Source organism: Cetorhinus maximus, chromosome 3 (assembly GCF_964194155.1).
Source record: "Cetorhinus maximus chromosome 3, sCetMax3.hap1.1, whole genome shotgun sequence".
Classification (NCBI taxonomy): Eukaryota; Metazoa; Chordata; class Chondrichthyes; order Lamniformes; family Cetorhinidae; genus Cetorhinus; species Cetorhinus maximus.
In genome coordinates this window covers 100,385,144-100,404,845 of record NC_135881.1, presented here as the reverse complement: position 1 = coordinate 100,404,845, position 19,702 = coordinate 100,385,144, and the positions used below count along the sequence as shown (strand labels likewise).

General features: G+C 39.0%; 1 protein-coding gene across 2 annotated transcripts in view; it reads right to left on the bottom strand.

Annotated features, from left to right (window-relative positions):
- col1a2 (collagen, type I, alpha 2) overlaps positions 1 to 15,877 on the bottom strand; it is a 53,969-nt gene extending 38,092 nt beyond the window's left edge. For both annotated transcript variants that reach the window (XM_078538759.1, XM_078538760.1), the window contains exons 1-12: positions 15,681 to 15,877; positions 11,784 to 11,800; positions 11,657 to 11,677; positions 8,199 to 8,243; positions 7,826 to 7,903; positions 6,203 to 6,253; positions 3,878 to 3,922; positions 3,667 to 3,720; positions 3,508 to 3,561; positions 1,132 to 1,185; positions 894 to 947; positions 728 to 781 (exon numbers count right to left, since the gene is read on the bottom strand). In XM_078538759.1, the coding sequence (XP_078394885.1) occupies positions 728 to 781; positions 894 to 947; positions 1,132 to 1,185; positions 3,508 to 3,561; positions 3,667 to 3,720; positions 3,878 to 3,922; positions 6,203 to 6,253; positions 7,826 to 7,903; positions 8,199 to 8,243; positions 11,657 to 11,677; positions 11,784 to 11,800; positions 15,681 to 15,762 (609 nt within the window). In that variant the 5' untranslated portion in view covers positions 15,763 to 15,877. The remainder of the gene's footprint in view (positions 1 to 727; positions 782 to 893; positions 948 to 1,131; positions 1,186 to 3,507; positions 3,562 to 3,666; positions 3,721 to 3,877; positions 3,923 to 6,202; positions 6,254 to 7,825; positions 7,904 to 8,198; positions 8,244 to 11,656; positions 11,678 to 11,783; positions 11,801 to 15,680) is intronic.
- Positions 15,878 to 19,702: the final 3,825 nt, after the last annotated feature.

Sequence of the window (19,702 nt, the reverse complement as noted above, 5' to 3'; positions counted from 1 at the left end):
GCTGTGGCATACGAGAAGCTAGCTGGTCATAGTACAATAGCAATGCTAACTATATTGACTAAAAAGATGTATCTCAGACATATAGGAGAAAGAACCACATAAAAGGCCTAAACTAAGAGCTTTGATTTCCAGGAAAACCCATATGGCAACATAGGTGTAGATGTGTCAGTATTATGATGTGGAAGAGGGCTGCTGTGAACAATTCAGGCACAATGAGATTAAAATGACATGGAAACTGTCTTTGACAGTTTTAGCTGACAGGTCAGTGCAGGAAGATTTCCATTGTTGGGTGTATGTAACAGGATTCTAAACCTGCATTTTACAAGGGATCTCAGGGATCCCCTACATGGACTGCAATTGTATTTTCCGGTCCTGGACATTCCAATTTCCCAGTGAAATCTTTCCCCAGCATGAGTACGATATGGCATATTCAGTTTTGTACTCATGTGTGGTTTTCATTAAAATTCTAATATTCAGAAATGACACCTAAAACAAGCAAATGGCAAAACATGCTTAACAGAAAAATATGAAGTTCTCTACATCTGAACATAATTAGAAAACGTTAAAGGTTTCTATTTAATTTTCTGGTATGAAACCTAAGTATATTGTTTATAAGTTGAAAAGTAGCAGTAGATACAAACATTTTCTTTTGTTTACTGCATATATAATATACCCCCCAAACTAATGTTTAACAGTTCAGTCTTCTGATCACTGCTGTATGTCTTACCTTTTCACCACCGGCACCCGGCTCTCCCTTTATACCATCTAAGCCATTGAAACCCTGTTATGAAATAAAAGATAATAAATGATGTCAGTTAAACAGTATAGCCCTAATTATTTACTGCAGTAGAAAAAAGATATCTAAAGTGTCAAAAATAAAATGTCTAACTCACTCGGTGTCCTTTCCTGCCAGAGAGACCAGGAGTTCCGGGGAAACCACGAGTACCCTATGAAAAGGAAGCAGAAACACGACTGAATCAGCAAAATGGAAAGATTTGGCATGGCTGTTATGGCTGCTTTGTAAAGAAAGTATAAAATAAATATTTGCATTCAGCTGAAAGATTGTGCCTTCAAGTTAGATAGCACAAAACCAGATGTTAGTATAATGCCTCACGCTGCAATATCTCTTACCTGAGCTCCAACAATACCACGGTCACCAGGTTTGCCAGGTTTGCCATTGCTACCCTATTAAAGAAAAGTCATGCTTAGTACAAATAGAGCATTAATTAAAGAAGAGATGCACAAATATTGATGATATAAGGTAGATTATATTGTTATTCAGATTTGTGAGACATGCTCCATTCTTCTACCTGCTAAGTTATGTCATTAATGTATTTACTTCTGGTACATTAAAAATTATTAATGTAAGTAGGATGTTCATGCATACAACATTTCCAAACTGTTTAATATCCATGAGGTGAATAGATTTTCAGTACAGTATACCAAAATCCAACATGGCGGATTCAAATGCATACTGGTCTCCAGATCAAATGATAGCTGAATTTATCTTTTTCTGGAGGCACAATGGGGTAGATTGCTAAAACCATACCCTGGCCAGATAGGGCTCAGATTAACACTATGTTATTTCTGATTTCACCCTTACTCATTTGCAGAGAAGATCTAAGGTTGTTTCCCTGTAATGGGAAAGTTGACTTGAATTCATCATGTGCCCATGAGCATTATGCTGCTTACAGAAACCAACAGGAACTGGGAACAGGTGATTAGCTATTGTCTTGGTCAGGGTAACATGAGCGAAGTCTTTCTTCGGAACTTGGACAAAAATCCAGGGTTTTCCCATCATTAATGGTGTTCATTTTAGACTAGTAATTCATATTTGTAATACTGAATTACATTATGAAATACATAGCATTCTTCTTTAGTTCATATCTATGGCATTATTTGTTCAATTGAGTAAAAATTTGAAGAGTTAGATTTGCATGTTGGCATGTTGTTGTAAGTTTTCCATTGGCGATACCAGTGAGGCTTTATGCATTGCCATTGACGTACTTAACAGCTTCTGCCACTGAATACACAACTCACATTGTGGGCGGAATTTTACGGTCCCATCACGGCAGGGGTGGGGCCATAAAATGTGGTGAGCTGTTCAAAAGTCCATAAATACTGTAAAATCCCACCAGCGTAAAATTCCACCCTGTGTTTTGAAGTAATAGATGAAATTGGATTTGATCTTAAAACATCCAGAGACACACAAATTACAGGAAGGGAATTGTTTCACAAAGGATAGGACCCAATAGCATTTAACAGTCAAAAGGCGGTCAAGGATGTTCGTTCTGACTATCAAGGGAAGTCAGATGCTTGTCAATCACAAAAGGGAAAAAGTTATATTTATGTGTGGGCAGGGGGAGGAGGGAGAGTCGGGTCCAGCGCTTTTCCGTGCATGCGCGTAAAAGAGCGCTTCAATCTCCCTGAGGCAAGCAGCTGCCTCAGGGGGATTGAAGCGCTTTTTAAAAAAAAATGCAATAAAAATTTAATGAAACATGTCCCCTTATGTGACTGTGTCACATGAAATGGGACATGTTTTTATTTTCAAAAAAAAAGCTTTTATTCAATTTGTAAAAGCTTTAGCAAACCTCATCCTGCTGGTGGGTGAGGTTTCCTAAAAAACGTAACGGCTGCTCGGCCTTTTCACCTGCCCGCCAGCCGTAAGGTTGGACGGGCAGCGTAAAATTCAAGTTCATTATCTAGTTAATGGCCTTAATAGGCTTATCAATTATTGGCAGGCGTGCAACCGACTCCGGCACGCAGCCGCCGAACGGGATACTGCGCGACTTCGTGATGACACCAGGACGCACGCCCAACATCAACGCGCATCATTTAACGCTCTGGCGTGTCAGGCGCGCACCCACACGCCGAATGGAAAATTCTGCCCTATGTGTTAGTAATACTGTCAATCTATCTTCCTATGAATCACCTTGATCCTTCCTTATATTCCAGTGCAAGCTCTTTATCTTTGGCACAAAAGAGAAAAGGACACACTAGAGGTTGCTGATGGCTATTTATGGAACAAGCCAAAAACCGAGGGCAACTTGAAAACTAGATAATTCTTTGAAGTATGCAGTTTATTATAAAGAAAAGGCACTGTGGTAGGATTAATTTCTGAATTCTGGTGGTTCTGAAATATCTTCTCCCTACATATTCACTCACCTCAATTTTGGACTTGGAGCTCGACAAATACCTTAGCATAGTGAGGAGATGTATGACGTTTTCAATTTGCAGTTAAGAATTATCCAAATACCAGCTCTAGTTTGTAGACATTACTTTCAATTATTCAGAACTTAACTCTAATTTATTTTCTCTAGACTTTGCCTTTGCTTGGCAACAAAGAATAATTGACAATCAGTTTCAGATAGGGTGAGGTACAACGTGAAACATCCCAACGAGGGATATTATCTGTTTGATACATATAGTTATTGTGATTCAAGGAACTGATAACATTTAAAAATATTGTCATGGTTCCTATTTTATTCCTCCATAATCTATACTTACATCTTCACCAGGTTTTCCAGGTACACCTTGGGGACCACGAGGACCGAGTGGACCCTAATGAATAGAGACAGAAAGATAATGAAAATCATTGTGAAATAAAAGATACACAATTACTTAATTTTGCCACAAAATGAAACTGCTGATTTTAAGTGTACTTACAGATGAACCAGATTCACCTGCAATGCCTGGAATTCCTGAGGGGCCAGGGGAACCCTGAAAATAAACACATGCATTTGACTCAAGTTTTTAAGTCTGAGGTATCTAAAATAATTGTTAAACATGGCAAGTTCAAATGGAGGTAGTACAATGTGTTGCATAGTTTCAATTATAAATGGGCAAGTGCAAAATATCAAAAAGCTGTAAAACTTACAGGAGCACCAGAGGCTCCTTGTGGGCCTTTTGGTCCCATTGGTCCCTGAAGAAAAATAGATCAAATTGGAATTAGTGCACAAAATGCTAATCAGTATCAAAGCAGCAAAACAATCTGTTGAAACATAAATACAGTATAGCTGGAGACAAGGCAGATAAGATTGGCGTGACTGATGATATAATTCACTTGCAAGTAATCCACACCGGTATGTTTTTGACTGTCTTTAGGCTTAGACTTTATAAACAGATGGCACCTAACAAAAAATTAATCCACAAACACTAAACTATAAGTGAATGTGAATTTAGGTGATCATATAACTGAATTGAAAGTATCCTAGCGGATATGGATTCTGATGGAAGGTCACAGACTTGAAACGTTAACTTTGTTTCTCTCTCTACGGTTGCTGCCAGGCCTGCTAAGTCCACCGTTTTCTGCTTTTAGTTCAGATTTCCAGCATCCACAGTATTTTGCTTTTATGTTAATAATATTTTAACCTGTTCATGTTTCAAACAATTTAATCTGTTTACATATTTAATTTTCTACCAATTAAAGGTAAATATGAAAATTTGGATTTATATTTGATTTAATCATGCTTCACAAGTGTCGCATGAGCCTCACAATAAATTACTTTGAAGTGCAGTGAGTTTTTATATGGAGAAAAGTCACAGCCAATTATTCTCACCAAAAACTGAGATGAGTAACCAGTTTATCTGTTTTTGGTGGTGTTGGTTGAAAGAAAATGTTGTTCAGGTCACTGGAAGGGCACTCTATTCTTCTTTAAATAGTGCCATGCAATTTTAACACCTGACTGAACCAAAGAAACATGCAGATGGGTCATCTGAAGTGCAGCATCTTCAGCAATATAGCATTTCATCAGTACTGCACCAAGTCTGAGCATAGATTTTTGCTGAAATACTGGAATGGATCTCAGGCATTCTGACAGAGGCAGCTGCCAACTAACCCAAGCTCACAATGGTAAGCGTATGTCAAAATAAATGTTCATGTGAAAAAGGAACTGCCTAAAATAAAGTGAAAAAGGAAAACGTTTTCAGCTGTTCTCTAATTATAATGATCAAAAATTCTTTCACTGTTGCAATAAGAGTTGCCGATTAGAATAGAAGCAAATCTTCTGCTAACAATTAGAGAACAAGCTACATGAGATATTTTCATTCATAGTCACCTTATTTATCTTTATTTTGCCAGTGAATTCTTCACCATTGACAAGTGTTGATTTAAATTATGTCATTCTCCTAAACTAACCTTACTGGAGAAAAACAGAAAAAGTGAAAGTACTCAATATTTTTTTTATTGGCCATCGTCTTCTGTTTTATTTTGGAGGGGAATTACAGGGTTTGTCATGTTATAGGTACTTGGAGAGATTTAGCAATACACCGTCATCACCGATATAATTTCAAAAAAATGGGAATTTCTATATAGGTTATTATTATATTTTCAGTCAGTGGAAACTTGCAATTTGGATTTCTTCTTGTATTCGGAGCTGTGAAAATCCAGTATTCTCTTTGCTCAGGTACCACTGAAGTAGTATCCAACTTGTTTCAAACTCTGAATTCTGTATTGTATTATTGAGCTGTTCCTGGTGACATCTGTAACCCATATCATTGGACTAACTATATGGAGTGGCACTCAATATGAGTAGAGATCAAAATGGTGGATATGCATGCTGGGAAGATACAGGAGTAAGAATGGTGGCATCTTCCAAAGACCTTAACTTCATGCTTTGAAATAAATAGCCTGGGGAATAGTTAATCCTGAAATGTTCCCTTACATTAAAACAACATCTGAAGATTAAGTATAAAGTGACTTAGTTATATGGAACATCTGGCACAGAAATAGTTCCTAGATACAACATGGGGCAACTATGATCTTTGTAATTACAAGGTAGTTTAACAGCTTCAAAGGCTTAAGTTCACTCTTTCACCTATATTCTTGTTTTATATATATTTTGGGGTTTCTAACTCTTTCTTATAAAAACAAATTTATATCATTTGCACATTTTAAAGGTAGCGTGCGGTTTCAGTTTTTTTAAAGGATCGCTTTCAAATAATACCTGGTTTATTTTCAGGACACTCAAATAAAACAAGAACATTCAGAAACAACATTATATAAAGGCTATTTCTGTAATCCCACAATCCAAGTGATCAGCCACATTTGCTGGAAATGTAAACTGAATAATTAAAGCTACAATCTTGCAACTTTAAGCTGCACAATCTCTTCAAATGTGGCTTCCGCGCTGGGGGAGATTGGATTATGAAATTTACCCTACTGTGTTGTGAAATGATTGAGAAAGGGAACCTAAATGCATACCACAATTCCTGGTGTCAACTCGTCCTGTTTAATGTACTGAGCAGCAAAGCTCTGAGGAAAAAAAAGAGACACATTTTTACTTTAAGAGAGGCCTTAACTGATTATTAACTTATATGTAGTCGTGGAAATATTTGTTATCTTAAAAGCACCAACGGTACACTAATTGAAGAATTTTGCAAACACATGCATGTATGTATAGTATGTCCATGTTAAGAGCCATGTTAATAGATAGATAAATTATAGTAACCTCCTTCATTCACTCCCTCTACCAGCAACAGTGGCAGCAGTGTGCACCATCTACAAGATGTACTGCAACAACTTACCAAGGCTCTTTCAACAGCACCTTCCATCTACCAACTTGAAGGACCAAAGCAACAGACACATGCAAACACCACCATCTGCAAGTTTTCCTCCAAGCCACAAAACATCCTGACTTGGAAATATATCGCTGTTCCTTCACTGTTTCTGGGTCAAAACCCTGGAGCTCCCTCCCTAAAAGCTCTGTGGGTGTACCTACAGCACATGGACTGCAGCAGTTCAAGAAGGTAGCTCACCACCACCTTCTCAAGGGCAATTAGGAATGGGCAATAAATGCTGATCTAGCCAGCGATGCCCACACCCCATAAAAGAATAAAATAAAACCTACACAAAACTCTTTCACAGTGTAAAGCTAACATCCCTGTTAACCAATTGTCTACAAGGAAAGGAGTGGGATTGAGGTAATGAAAAAGGACAGAAATATTAAACTATATTTTTACATTCATCACTGTTCTTATTTTTCTTATAGTTAAGCTTTACATATTCAGTAGTTATCATTCAAAATAAAATAAAACAGGCTTGACTGAAAATTATTCCATATTGTTGCTATATGGAGTAGGAAAATCCCACGCCAGGGTTTTTCATCCCATCTGCGGTGGAACCTGTTGCAGTCGGGGTGGAAAATCTGGTGAGGCATCCAAAAATCCGCTGACTTCTGGTGGGAATTTCCAGTCTCACCACTAGTGGACCAAAAAAATCACAGTCCCATCAATTCCTGGACTCTGTTGAACTCAGTTAAGGCGAATATGGAGGAGCACACAAACTAGTTCCAGAGTCCACAAGTTAATCAAGAGAAAACAAATCAATTAGACTCTAGTTCCTTTTCAGTAGCTTCTGTCTGCACCCTCCCACCTCACCACCCAACCCCACTGCTTGCACGGCCACCCCCTCCAGCTATAAAGATATGCCTGTATGAATACCGGGTGAAGGCAGGGTAAGGTTTGGCTGTGATGTTCCTATTTTGCATTATCCTTCTGACACTGTCTTTAGAAGATAGAAGAGTTAGGGCCTGGATAAAGCACTGGATAATAGTGAGCACACCCCAGTTTTTTTTTGTTATCAATAGGCTCTGATTTAAACCATGTAATTTTACTAAGCTAACTGTACAGGAACAACAACTGCAGGAGTGAATATACTAAGTATATTTCTTATTGCTATTGGTAGAAGGGAGAACAATGAGAGATGGACTAAATGCTTATTGTTAATTGGTGCTATTTACATATATTAATTAGTGGCAGCTGAGATTGGTGTAAATTACTGGTCTAATAACTAACAGAATCAGCTAAGTTTGCATTGATAACTTACAATGCCAGGTGCGCCTGGTGGTCCTGGAAGGCCTGGTGTGCCTGGTGATCCATCATTACCGTCTTGTCCTGGAGGGCCCTATGATAGAAAGAATATCGATTGTGACTATGCACCATAGGCAATTTTTTTAAAAATGGAAATATTTAGGTTTGATAGTTTAATCAATATAGTAGATAGACAATGTGGCTATCCATTTTAATATTAGTTTAAATTCATATAAATTAATCAATTCAATATTATAAACAAAGCAATGCTAGAAAAATTAGACAATATTCTATGGCAACAACATTTTCTCCAAGACAGGTTAAATTAAAGTTTTAATTTTTAAAAAAAGTCTAGTTTGTGTAAACTCATCCAATTCAAGCATAAATACCCTGTCTCCTGATGGACCTCGATTGCCTGGGGGTCCTTGTGGTCCCTAAAAACATAAATATTTGAATCAGGTTAGATATACAAAGCTGTAACATAATTCCAAATGTTCCAGTTTATATGAAACTACCAAATGATTACAAGATTGATATATCACACTGCCTCTAGACTTATGTGTGATAAGATCTTATCATAGGTATGTTTAAGAAGATAGATGGAAAGAAGTATTTATACTTATGATAGCGACCTTTCATAACCTCATGACATCCCTAACAATGAAGTGCTTTACTGTTGTAATTAGGGAAACATGGCAGCCATAGAAAGCTCCCACAAGCAACAGCGAGGTAAATGATCAGGAAATCTATTTTTGATGATATTAGTTGAGGGATAAATGTTGGCAAGGACACCTGGGAAATTCCTCAGATTTTCTTTGAATAATGCCATAGTATCTTTTATGTTCATCTGAGAAGGCAGGTGGGCCTAAGTTTAACAATATTCAGAAGACAGCACCTCTGACAGTCCATCACTCCTTCGATCCTCTTTTGAAGTTCCAGCCTGGATCATGTGCTCAAACCTCTGGACCCAAATTTTGCGTTATCCCCCACCAGCGGGTTTTTAGGCAGTGGGCGGGGAGCGTGAAATTGAAGGGAAAGGATTCCCTCTGGGTTCACATCCACCCCGACCACACAGCAATTTTATGCTGGGGTGGGCAAGGTCTAGGGCAGGAAACCTGCCTTGCCCTAATTGAGGCCCTTAAGTGGCCAATTAAGGGCCATTTCCCACCCAGCTTCAATTTTCAGGCTGGTGAATGATTGAACCTCTGCGTGGGGGATGCCCGAAACATATCAAGGTTACATCCAGGGCAGGTGGTGGGGTAGGAGCGCCTCCATCAGAAGCCCCCCTTCTGAAATCAGGTGCCCCCCACTTGCCTGGTGGCCTCTGGACCCTCCCCCAAGACCCTGATCGCACCCCCCACACGCACCCTCCCCTCAGGCCTTCCCTACCCTCCCCGCCATGGGACCCCCTGAACTTACTTGGGCCTCCAGTTCCTGGACTTAGGCCAGAATTTTCCAGCCCCTCCACAGCGGGGCCGGTGAGCCATTGAAATCTCCGTTCCCGTCGACAGGAATGGAAGATCCAGCCGGTGTGAGGGGCTGGAAAATTCCGGCCTTAGTCCCCACTGCAAGGGCTGGAGAGCTCCTGGCCAATTAGATTGGCCGGCAGCTCTCTAAGGCAGAACTTCCTCCCGAATGAGGAGCGGAAGTCCGGTCTGTAGCCACTTAATCGTCGCTGGAGCGCAAATTGGTTGCGGGGCAGTTGGAGTCTGCGGGAATGTGACAGCTCACATGGTAGGAAACAAGACCCCACTATCCTAAAAATTGAGGCCCTGGAGTGGAACTTTAGTTTACAGCCTTCTGCTTTGGAGGCAAAAATGCTACCACTGAACCAAGGCTGAAACAAAAGTGTTTTGCAAAGGTCTGGGAAAAGAGAATTAACATCAATATTTTTAAATCAAGGATGGATCATTATTTTAGAATGTATACATGTGAAGCTGTCTCACTGTATGCACTGAAAATGTCGCATGTTGAAAGACATTCAAAGACAATGCAATTTTTATGCAAACTTGTTTCCTTCACCTGAATAAAAAAAGCACATACTTTACAACAGAATGCTGCTTCCAATCTCCCTTTTCAACTTTGCCCATTGTCTCTCCCAGTCAGTGTATGAAGATACTGTGACAAGTGAGAGAATGAAAAGCTGCCTAATTAAAAGGTAAGCAAATAGGATAAGTGTGATAATGTAGTTCTTTGTATGCGTGCTTCACAGTAGCACCGCAGCCAAATGTTTATTCAGGGCTGCTTGATACTGCTGCTTGCTTACTACACAACACATGTAGAAGGAATAGAGAAAGAGTATGCAGCATATCAGCTTGATCCATCACCTAAATTCTGTTTCAGAGCCTCTTTGATTTGGTGAGCTGTCAGTGCTCAGCCAAGCTGCTCAATAAAACATTATATTTAAACAAGGAGTATTATTTCATGGATGCAGGAAAACAAAGTAACATCATCCAGTTGGTCTGCAACCCCTGCAAGGCATTCATGCAAATACCTGTGCTTCAGACCATCCTGAAATCAAACAAAAACAAAAATTGCTGGAAAAACTCAGCAGGTTTGACAGCATCTTTGGAGAGAAAGACAGAGTTAACGTTTTGAGCCCGTATGACCATTCAGAGCTAAAGGGAAGAAGTAGAAATGTGGTGAAATATTGTTTAAGGGGGGTGGGACAGGCGAAGCTGGATAGAAGGCCAGTGATAGGTGGAGGCAAAGTAGAGATATGACATCTTTGTCAATCTCTCCTTTGCCTCCACCTACCACTGGCCTTCTATCCAGCTTCCCCTGTCCCACCCCCCTTAAACAGTATATATTTCGCCACATTTCTACTTCTCTTTAGTTCTGAAGAAGAGTCATACGGACTTGAAACGTTAACTCTGTCTTTCTCTCCACAGGTGCTGTCAGACCTATTGAGTTTTTCCAGCAATTTTTATTTTTGCTTCAGATTTCCAGCATCCACAGTATTTTGCTTTCATCCTGAAATCAAAACTGGAGAAAGAAGTGTGATGACAGCTGCCCACAGAGAGAGGTTCCACAGGAAATGTGAAGAGGCAAAAGCCAGCAAATAAAAGCATGTAAAAATCACACTTTAAATCTTTCATTGAACAGAGGTCCAGTGCGGCTGATACCATAGGTCAGCTTTCAAAATGTGGTTGGTTCTTAACTGTCCTCTGAAATGGTCCAGCAAATACTTAATTGTATTCAAGAAGGTGGCTCACAACCACCCTCTCAAGCACAATTAGGGACGTGCAATAAATGCTGGCCTTACGGATAATGCCCACATCCCATACGAATGAACACAAAAAGGGTAAGGGGTGTGGAATGGAACAGGAAGGGAGAAATGGGACAAACTGAATTCAACTGTCTCATCTCACCTGCAGCACACCTCAAACATTAGTGGGCCACCAACATTCGTGTCTATAAGGATGCTGACTTATTGTCATTTTATTTTTTGTTGTATCTTTGTTTTTTATCAAGTTGGTGGACACACAATGCAGACAACAAGCTATAAAAACCTAAGGAATGTTATTTATGCCACATGAGTGTGGACGTGTGTAACTCAGGAGTGACACAGATTACATTAGGTATGGTGTCACCATGAGCATCACCTGTGAATTGTGTTTATATTATGCACTGATGTGGCAATTTCCAATGGATATGTGAAATGTTCTTATAGCGTCTGAGGGGCTTTGTCCAATTAGCATTAAACTGTGGTCAAATGTTTGCTGGGAATGGGCTGAGACTATTCAAGGTTGTCTCACTGTATTTTTAATTTCAGTAGTTTGTAGAAATACCCCATGCCGCAGAGCCCACAGTCACACAAAGAAAAAAATAATATAATTTTACATACTGTTAATTCATCTTGGTAGGTCTGCAACAAGCAAGAGAAGACAAAATTATTTAATTATCTTATCTAGACAAAAACAAAATACAATGGAATTTCTAACAGTAACAGCATAATGATTGTCAACACTTACTTCGGTTTCATATGCATCTGTGGAAAAAGAGCAGAAAATAAGATATTAGTTATGAATTTACCATATATGTAACTGTAGAGTTAATCATACATTGTGCATACACAACATTCCACATATAAAATGTCATTGTAAACTGGTGTAAACCTTTCCTGGTTGATTCAGTAGTATAAAGTAATAGTCAATATATACAGTGAAAATGGCGGAATGTTTTGTCTGTTCACTATTTGTAGTGAAATTGTAATGGCATTCTACACCTGATTTGTGATTTTGCTAAAAATAACAATAAAATGTTCTCCCATATTTGAAAGGGTGTCTGTGATGTTTTTCGAAATGTATAAAATAAAGATGAGGATTCAGGCTCAGGAAATAAAAATGTCTTTTTTTACATTGGTCAGGACATTTAACACCTTAAATATTTTTCAGCAATAAATAAACCGCAATGGACAATGTGTGAATTTCCAATAGTGTCTTTAACGTAATAAAATGTCCCAAGGCTTTTCCCAGGAGCTTACAAAGCAAAATATGACTAAAGTAAATTTAACTCTTAGTAACTAATACACTTAATAATTGTGATAAATGATTTCTTTGAATCATATGTAATTTTTCAGAAATGTGATATTGCTTTTTTATGTTGAATTTTGTACTCATAGACAAATAGAACACATTCTTATTTCAGGCACCCAGCATCAAGTTCTCCCAGGTCAGGCACATCAGAGCTGGATGTATAGCAACAATGTGGCTGAATCCCAACACCCACTGTAAGAAATGAATCCTCATTGTCTATAGCTCATTGTGCTTGAGACTTTGATAAGCAAGGTTGCCATTTATTGGAAAAATACAATTGTGCTCTTTGCATTCTGACAACAAGGTTGAGACTATCCAAACTAAGATCACATAGAATTCTTACTGCTAACTGAACTAAAAATAATTTATCCTATCATATAATGTGGACTTAAGAACAAAAATGCATGTCACTGTACTATCACATGCAGTGATTGTTCTTTGGGCTGTTTCAGGAATTCATAATGCTAAACCACCTGTACCAGCTAAAAGTAGGTCTTATTTATCCCCTTCCTCATCTGAACTGGACATAGTGTTAACAGTTTTCTGTTAGTTTTTATTAATGTAGGATCCAGACCTGTCACAAATAGCGATGACCCCTTTAACTTAGAAGAAAAACTCATATTCAGCTAAAGGGGAATGAAGCAGATGTCCATTGTTGTCACTGTACCAATCGGTGGGTATGCTTTGCACCAAATTTGCAGAGTTTTTTTGGAATTTAAACATTTAAAAAAAGAATTCCTATCTAATCCATTTATTTATCAGCAATTAGTTACATACTAACTTGGTCTTGAAATTAATGAGTATAAATGAAAAACTCTTCACTTTAAAACTGTCACGAGGCCTCTGCTTTTGGAAATACACAAAGAAATGTTTTAAAATGTTGTACTTGTTTTAAAAATTATCTCAAATGCCAATTTTAGTGAAGCAAATGTTTTATATTGGTTAGTGTGCATTAATCTTCAAATATTTATTATAAAAATGCAAAGGAATTTTAAATTGATGTCATAATCATTCATTATCCTTATTAATTGCTGTTTAATTAGATTTGCAGAATTGTTTAATAGTATTTATACATTAAGAACATTATATAAATCTCTTTAATGTAGATAATTATCTTATCAGCTTTCAGTTTGGAGTCCTGTTATATATTAACATTAATAGTCCAATGACTCAGATGAAAGCAGAACAGAGAAAAGTGTGTGGTCTGGAAGACCAACTAAGGCTAGTGGTGTTAGGATTAAGGTTGACTCTAAGACGACATTTCCTCCCCCATGACTTTGCAGCCACCTTGCCTAATCTCCAATGATGTCATCAGGCTGCTGTCACACAAAACTGGCCAACAAGGCTGAGGTTTCAACACCTCCTTGCTCTTAATTTCCTGTACTTTGATTCACCCTACACCGTTAGCTAGACCTGCTGCAACAGGGAGATGATGGCAAGTGGCCACAAACCACAAGTCATGTATATATATATATATATATATACACACAAATGCTTTCAATGCACTGAAACAAAGTTATTCACAAAAAAAGCTTAACAGTACAAGCTTACTTGGCATTTTACAGTCAACGTTTGCTAGCTTGTTGGTGGCAATGATATTTGAGTATAAGATTATACACTTGTAACAACGGCAGTCGGATGATATTTAAAAGTATTTCTCCCATGTTTATGATGATGCGTGATATTTATAATACTGGCCGCGTTACAATTAGATAGAAACTACTTAATTAACAATATGCCCTTACATGAGTACAAGTTAGGCACAGGTGAGTTTTGAACTTGCAGTGGATGCAAATTAATATCACTTCAATAAGTGATAATAATGTGATTTAATTATATCACTTTGTGATGTGCAAAACAATCCAGCCGCCTTGCAGCACCTCAAAAAAGGCCCAAAAATTATAACTGCCGTGTAAGAAACTCCTTAAACAAAATAAAATGGAAAGAATGATTGCTGTGAAAAATGTTAAAAATCAATTAAATTGTAATGTTGCATCTATCTATGTCCTAACTGTACTAGCTACTTTCCTTTTGCGGAATGAAGACTAATCTCTCCAAACCCAGCTTTCTCCATGGTCAAATCGGCACCTACTTCGAATTAACAGTAGGGGGCTCCACAGTTCTCGTGTTGGTTTCAGATCTACATATGTGTGTATGCGTGTATATATAGAGAGGTGTGGTCTATGTACGTGTACATTGCAGACATATATATATGTATAACTAAATCACTCTGTAGGCGATGTATACAATCCGTCAAATACGTTAAACGATCCGAAACGCATTTGTTATTAACGTCACCACATATGTTCCCAGTTTGTAACTTGTGGGAATTCTTTTGGGGCTGTACCCAGATTCTGCAGATTGTTCCTCATTCCTACCAATGATCCATCCTGCTGATGTCTCCCACATTTTCCCCAACTCCCCTGCTCAAAAAGACCACGCCTTCTTTGGGTTTAACATAAGTAAACTTAAGGTTTCAGAAACTGCCCTTTATGTAGGCACCTTCTAAGCTGCACTGCGTTTTCTCCAAAGAGCACATTAGGTGGGTATTAAAAAAAAACCCAGGCGTGCGAAACATTCACTTATTTGAGAAATTAGCACTTAGATCCCCTTGTCGACTCTCCAGTGATAGCAAGGATATCCGAAATTGGAGCAGATATCTTTAAAAACTATTTATAAAATATAGTAAATTGGTCATTACTAAAGTCTGCCTCGACAGAACAATAAGGTAAAGCGCCGAGTTAAAGTGGAAGCGCTACCGCAAGGTGGCGACATCACAAAGTACTCGCTACCCCCTCTCCGCCCAGCCCAGCATTGTCATGGAAAACATAACTTAAATCAATTCACACAAGATCCCCCTTCCCAGACTAGATACTTTCCTATTTATTATTATTTTTGTATCTGAAGGTTGACCACGGATTCTTGTATCATCTGTGCTTAATGAAACAGGATAGCTTAAACTGGCGCCCAATTTACAGATGGAACGTATTAAATACACCCGCACTAGTTTTCGCTAAAAGTTCAACGCTTGTGCGATCACACCCTTTTAAGTACTTAAATACACAGAAATTTTAAGCAAATAGATATGTATATATTTTACCAAATAAGCAAGGTGCGATTGCTATTGTATTGCCTTACTTGTTTAAAGAAATTACTGGATTTATAACGGGTCACAAAATATGATTTATACTTTATTTTCTTGTTTCGCTGCTATACTTTTTCATACGTTTGAACTTAGGGTTTCTGAAAGAATCTGGCATGCCTTATCTTACTGGGCTGCAGCGTCCAAACAAACATATACATCACATTGTCAGATTTAAAAGGGGCACTTACATTCATCTTCATATTGGCCTCTTGCAACGAACGTCGTTACTGCAAGCAGCAACAAAATCCGTGTATCCACAAAGCTGAGCATGTCTAAATGTTAGACATGCAGACTCCTTGTGAAAAATAGCCCAGCCTTTTTACCCAGCAAGCATAAAACAGAGGTGATGATAGCTCCAGACTTTACAGAACCCTCCTGCCGTATCTTCAGCGTGATGTACCCTTCTTATAGTACAGGAGGATCCCTGTCTGCGTGTCAGGACATCCCCTTAACCAATAGAAACCCTACGGCCCAATGCTTTCAACCCCAACAGGTCCATTGGAGGAGCATGTTCCAATGCGCCCAGCCTGCGCCAGAGGAATACTGGCACAGCATCATCGCAATGACGAATCCAGAAACACTTAATTAAATCCAGCCCTCTGCTTTGTCGGGTCAGTCTTCGCGAACTGGCTGGGGTATTTAATATGTGCCCCACTTTGATGGTTATCGTGTCAGCAAAGTACTAGCACTAACAAAGCAGGATTAGAGAGAGAAAAAGTGCAAGTTTGTCTGCGAACTCGAGGAACAGAGCATTTCAATAGTTTCCTTTGGGCACAAATTAGATCTTTTCAGCAGCAAAGCCTAACGATCGTCTCAGTAACTTGCAACGGAAAGAACGAGTATTTGTGGTAACTGCTTGGCAGTCATTAAATTCCAGTGGATTTAGTCGGAGCTTCGACACTGATTTCAATGGGAGGAAAGTACATCGAAATCAGAGGATGACAAGTTGAGCTCCACGCCCTTTCCCCAAGAGTTCACGCTGCTCCGCTGTCTCAACCCATGCAGCTTTAACAGCACTCTGCCTGTTTCATTTCCTAAACGTTTTCATTAGCTGCTTATCAATAACGATTGCATACAAACTGTTTAACGGCAGGAGCTGAAAATTACAGATCAACCCTTTGCAAAGCAGCCATCAACCTAAAGATTGATTTAGATGCACCGTAGAGACAGATGCGCTCCTTCGCTCACTATCACAAAGGATATAACTTGAGAGCCATCCTGAAGGATATGAGACCTCAAAATAAGTGTATCCCTTTACAATAAACCAAATGTGACAGATTTAAACATGCATGGTACCATCCGTTATAAAAATACACACACGAATGGTTTTGTTTGAATCTGCATTTAATTTACATCAATGTCATTTTATCGTGATTTGCAGCAATCCAATGGTAATATTATACACGACAATAATGAACAGGCACAAAATGAACATTAAGTCCCCCCATCAGCTACAATAGGAATGAGAAACATTTCGTTCCCCCGCCCCCCGTACGAAATGTTATTAACGTCAAACGATTAAGTAACACTGCCTCTGTAAACGAAACGATTCATTCAATAAGCTTCACTACAAATGTAGTGAAATGTAGCTTCTGAAAAGCTGACAAAACTTTTAACACAATGTTAAACTTGTTGGTTCATCCTTTTCATTCGAAACTTAACGCCATTCAGAGCTGCCCTCGCTATAGTGGTATTGCAAGTCTTATCATTCGTAAACCAAAAGATTTTCGTTCGCATCAGAACCCACCAGGCTTCATCTAAACTGTACTCGTGGCTTAGCGGAAATGCATTTAATTGTGTCAGTTTCTTAAAAAAAGATGGAATTGTCATTACAGTTCCAAATTCAAGTTTCATCATATGAACGCAATTATACTGGTGAGGGGGAAGGGTGGGCGGGGGTGGTGCTGTATTACAACAGGTTTTCATATATTTTCTGAAGATAGCGAATGTCCAAAATTATATAAACATGTAACCTGTCCACTGCTTACTTCGTGCTTATTTCTTTAGCTATGTAAGTTAATTTCATAATGTCACATATATTCTATAGAAAGCCACTAATGACACTGCGACCTGTTTGGCATGGGGGCTAAATTTAAACTGCAGTGTTAGCTGTAATCGTGGCTGAGGTTCTCCCCAGATGACCAGACACTGCCCTCTTATCTGGAGCTAAAGGCTGCAAAAGATGCCACATATTCAAATTCCTTTTGTGTCTATTGAATTGTACGTGAGTCAGGCAAATCACTCACACGTCAAACAAAAATGCTGCGTAACCGAATAACTTAGTAATTTTACAATAGCACATTATGTATCGATACCATTTTGTACATCTCCAGAACGACGTGTCTAATTCGAATTGCGACAAGAAAGAGATATAAGTGTTACAAAATTTAGAATTGGATTTAGAAACTTTCTCAGTTGGAGGAATGCAGGGTGGCTTTGATTTGGGGATGCCCAGTATTATCAGCCAATTCTTAACACAGACTAGCGCCTAAAGGGAACAAAAAAATCTGTGCTCTTATTTCACTTAAAAAAAGGAGAAACAGGACAAGAAAAGTCATGTCCAGACAAATAGAGAAGCAGCAGACGGCCCCAGCACCTCTTCTTGCAGAGCAGGTTTCTTATCACTTCTGAAAAGAAATGCAGAGATGTTAGCCAGATGTGAAATTGGGTCGTGGAGGCATATTCGCTTTCACTGATTTCAACTTTAACCGACAGCAAGATCACATTGTTTTAATTGCGGTTATTTCTTAAATAGACGGTGTAATGTGCTCGAATCCTGGAGACAATGGGAATATCGGCTGTTTTTTTTTCAGTCGTGCCCGAGTCAGCATTTCATTCTTTATGCACATCTGGACATGCTTTTAAAATGACTATGATCCACAGGGAAAGACAGGCTACCTCTCCTACCGCTCTCCGCAAAAAAATACAAGCAAGCAACTTCCATTTTGCATGAAACAGCTCATTACAAAAACATCAGTTGACTTGAAGAAGAACGTGGTGAAGCTAAGACTGCTGGTGATCGCATTATGTAAATACTCTTGAAAGTCGACCAGATTTTGGATGCAAAATTCTGATCAATAAGAACTTCAACAAGCCTATTTTTGATTTGTCCTATTGTTAACAGTGACATTTGTAAGTGTGACACTGTCAACGATTCTGAATTTAATGGCAGCATATACATTTTATTACATCACGTTAATCGAATGTATCTTAACACTAGCTCAAGATCAATGCTGAAAAGGGGTCGAATTCTGCTTGGAGTAAAACGTTCACAAACAGTAAAAACCCCATCCTGCCGGCTTCCACTGGGCTGCCATTTTAATCCTCCACCTGGCTCTCATGTTGACTTATCTGATGTTCCAATGAAGCCCAACGCTCCAGGAACAGTGCTTCATCTTTTGCAGCCTTCTGGACTCAACATTGTGTTCAGTGACTTCAGGCCATAATCTCTGCTCCCCCATTTTGCTTCCTTTCCTTTACATGGGTCAGCCTTACTCTTATTATTTTCCCCTTTTTGCTTTCGGACAGCAGCTTTTCATTATTTTGCCATTCACATCTCCTCTGGACACATCTTTTGTTTCTTCACTTGTCTCATTTCTGTTCCAATTGGCCCTGCACCTCCAATTCTTCTGTCTTTTAATGTCTCCCGTCTTCTGCCCTATCACACATCTTCCCTTTTGATTTTTTTTTCAGTTCACCAACTACATTTCTAATTTCTCCCAGTTCTGGTGAAAGGTCATGACCTGAAACATTGGGCAGAATTTTACTGCCCCTCCAGCCAGCGGGATCTTCTGTTCCCGCCGAAGTCAATGGAGTTTTGAGTGGCTCGTCGCATTTTTCGGCCCTACCCCAGCCAAGCCGGGGCCGTAAAATTCCGTCCACTAACTCCGTTTCTCTGTCCACAGCTACCAGACCTGCTGAACATTTCCAACATTTTCTCTTTTGGCTTTTGCATCAAGTCTCCGCTGACCCCAGTCAATCCCTTGATAGTGAATACTCTACCTCAGATCTTGGAGGACCGTTTGAAGAAAACAATGTAAAGTAACCTTGAAATCTTCAAGTTGATATCAACATCTGTAGGACCTAATGGATATTATCAGATCTGTCCTTCCGCTGATCTGTGGGCAGCCCAATCCAGGAAGCAACAAAATTGGCCTTCATAGTTCTGTGATTTTATTGTGTACGGTGATACTTACAGAAAATACTTTCT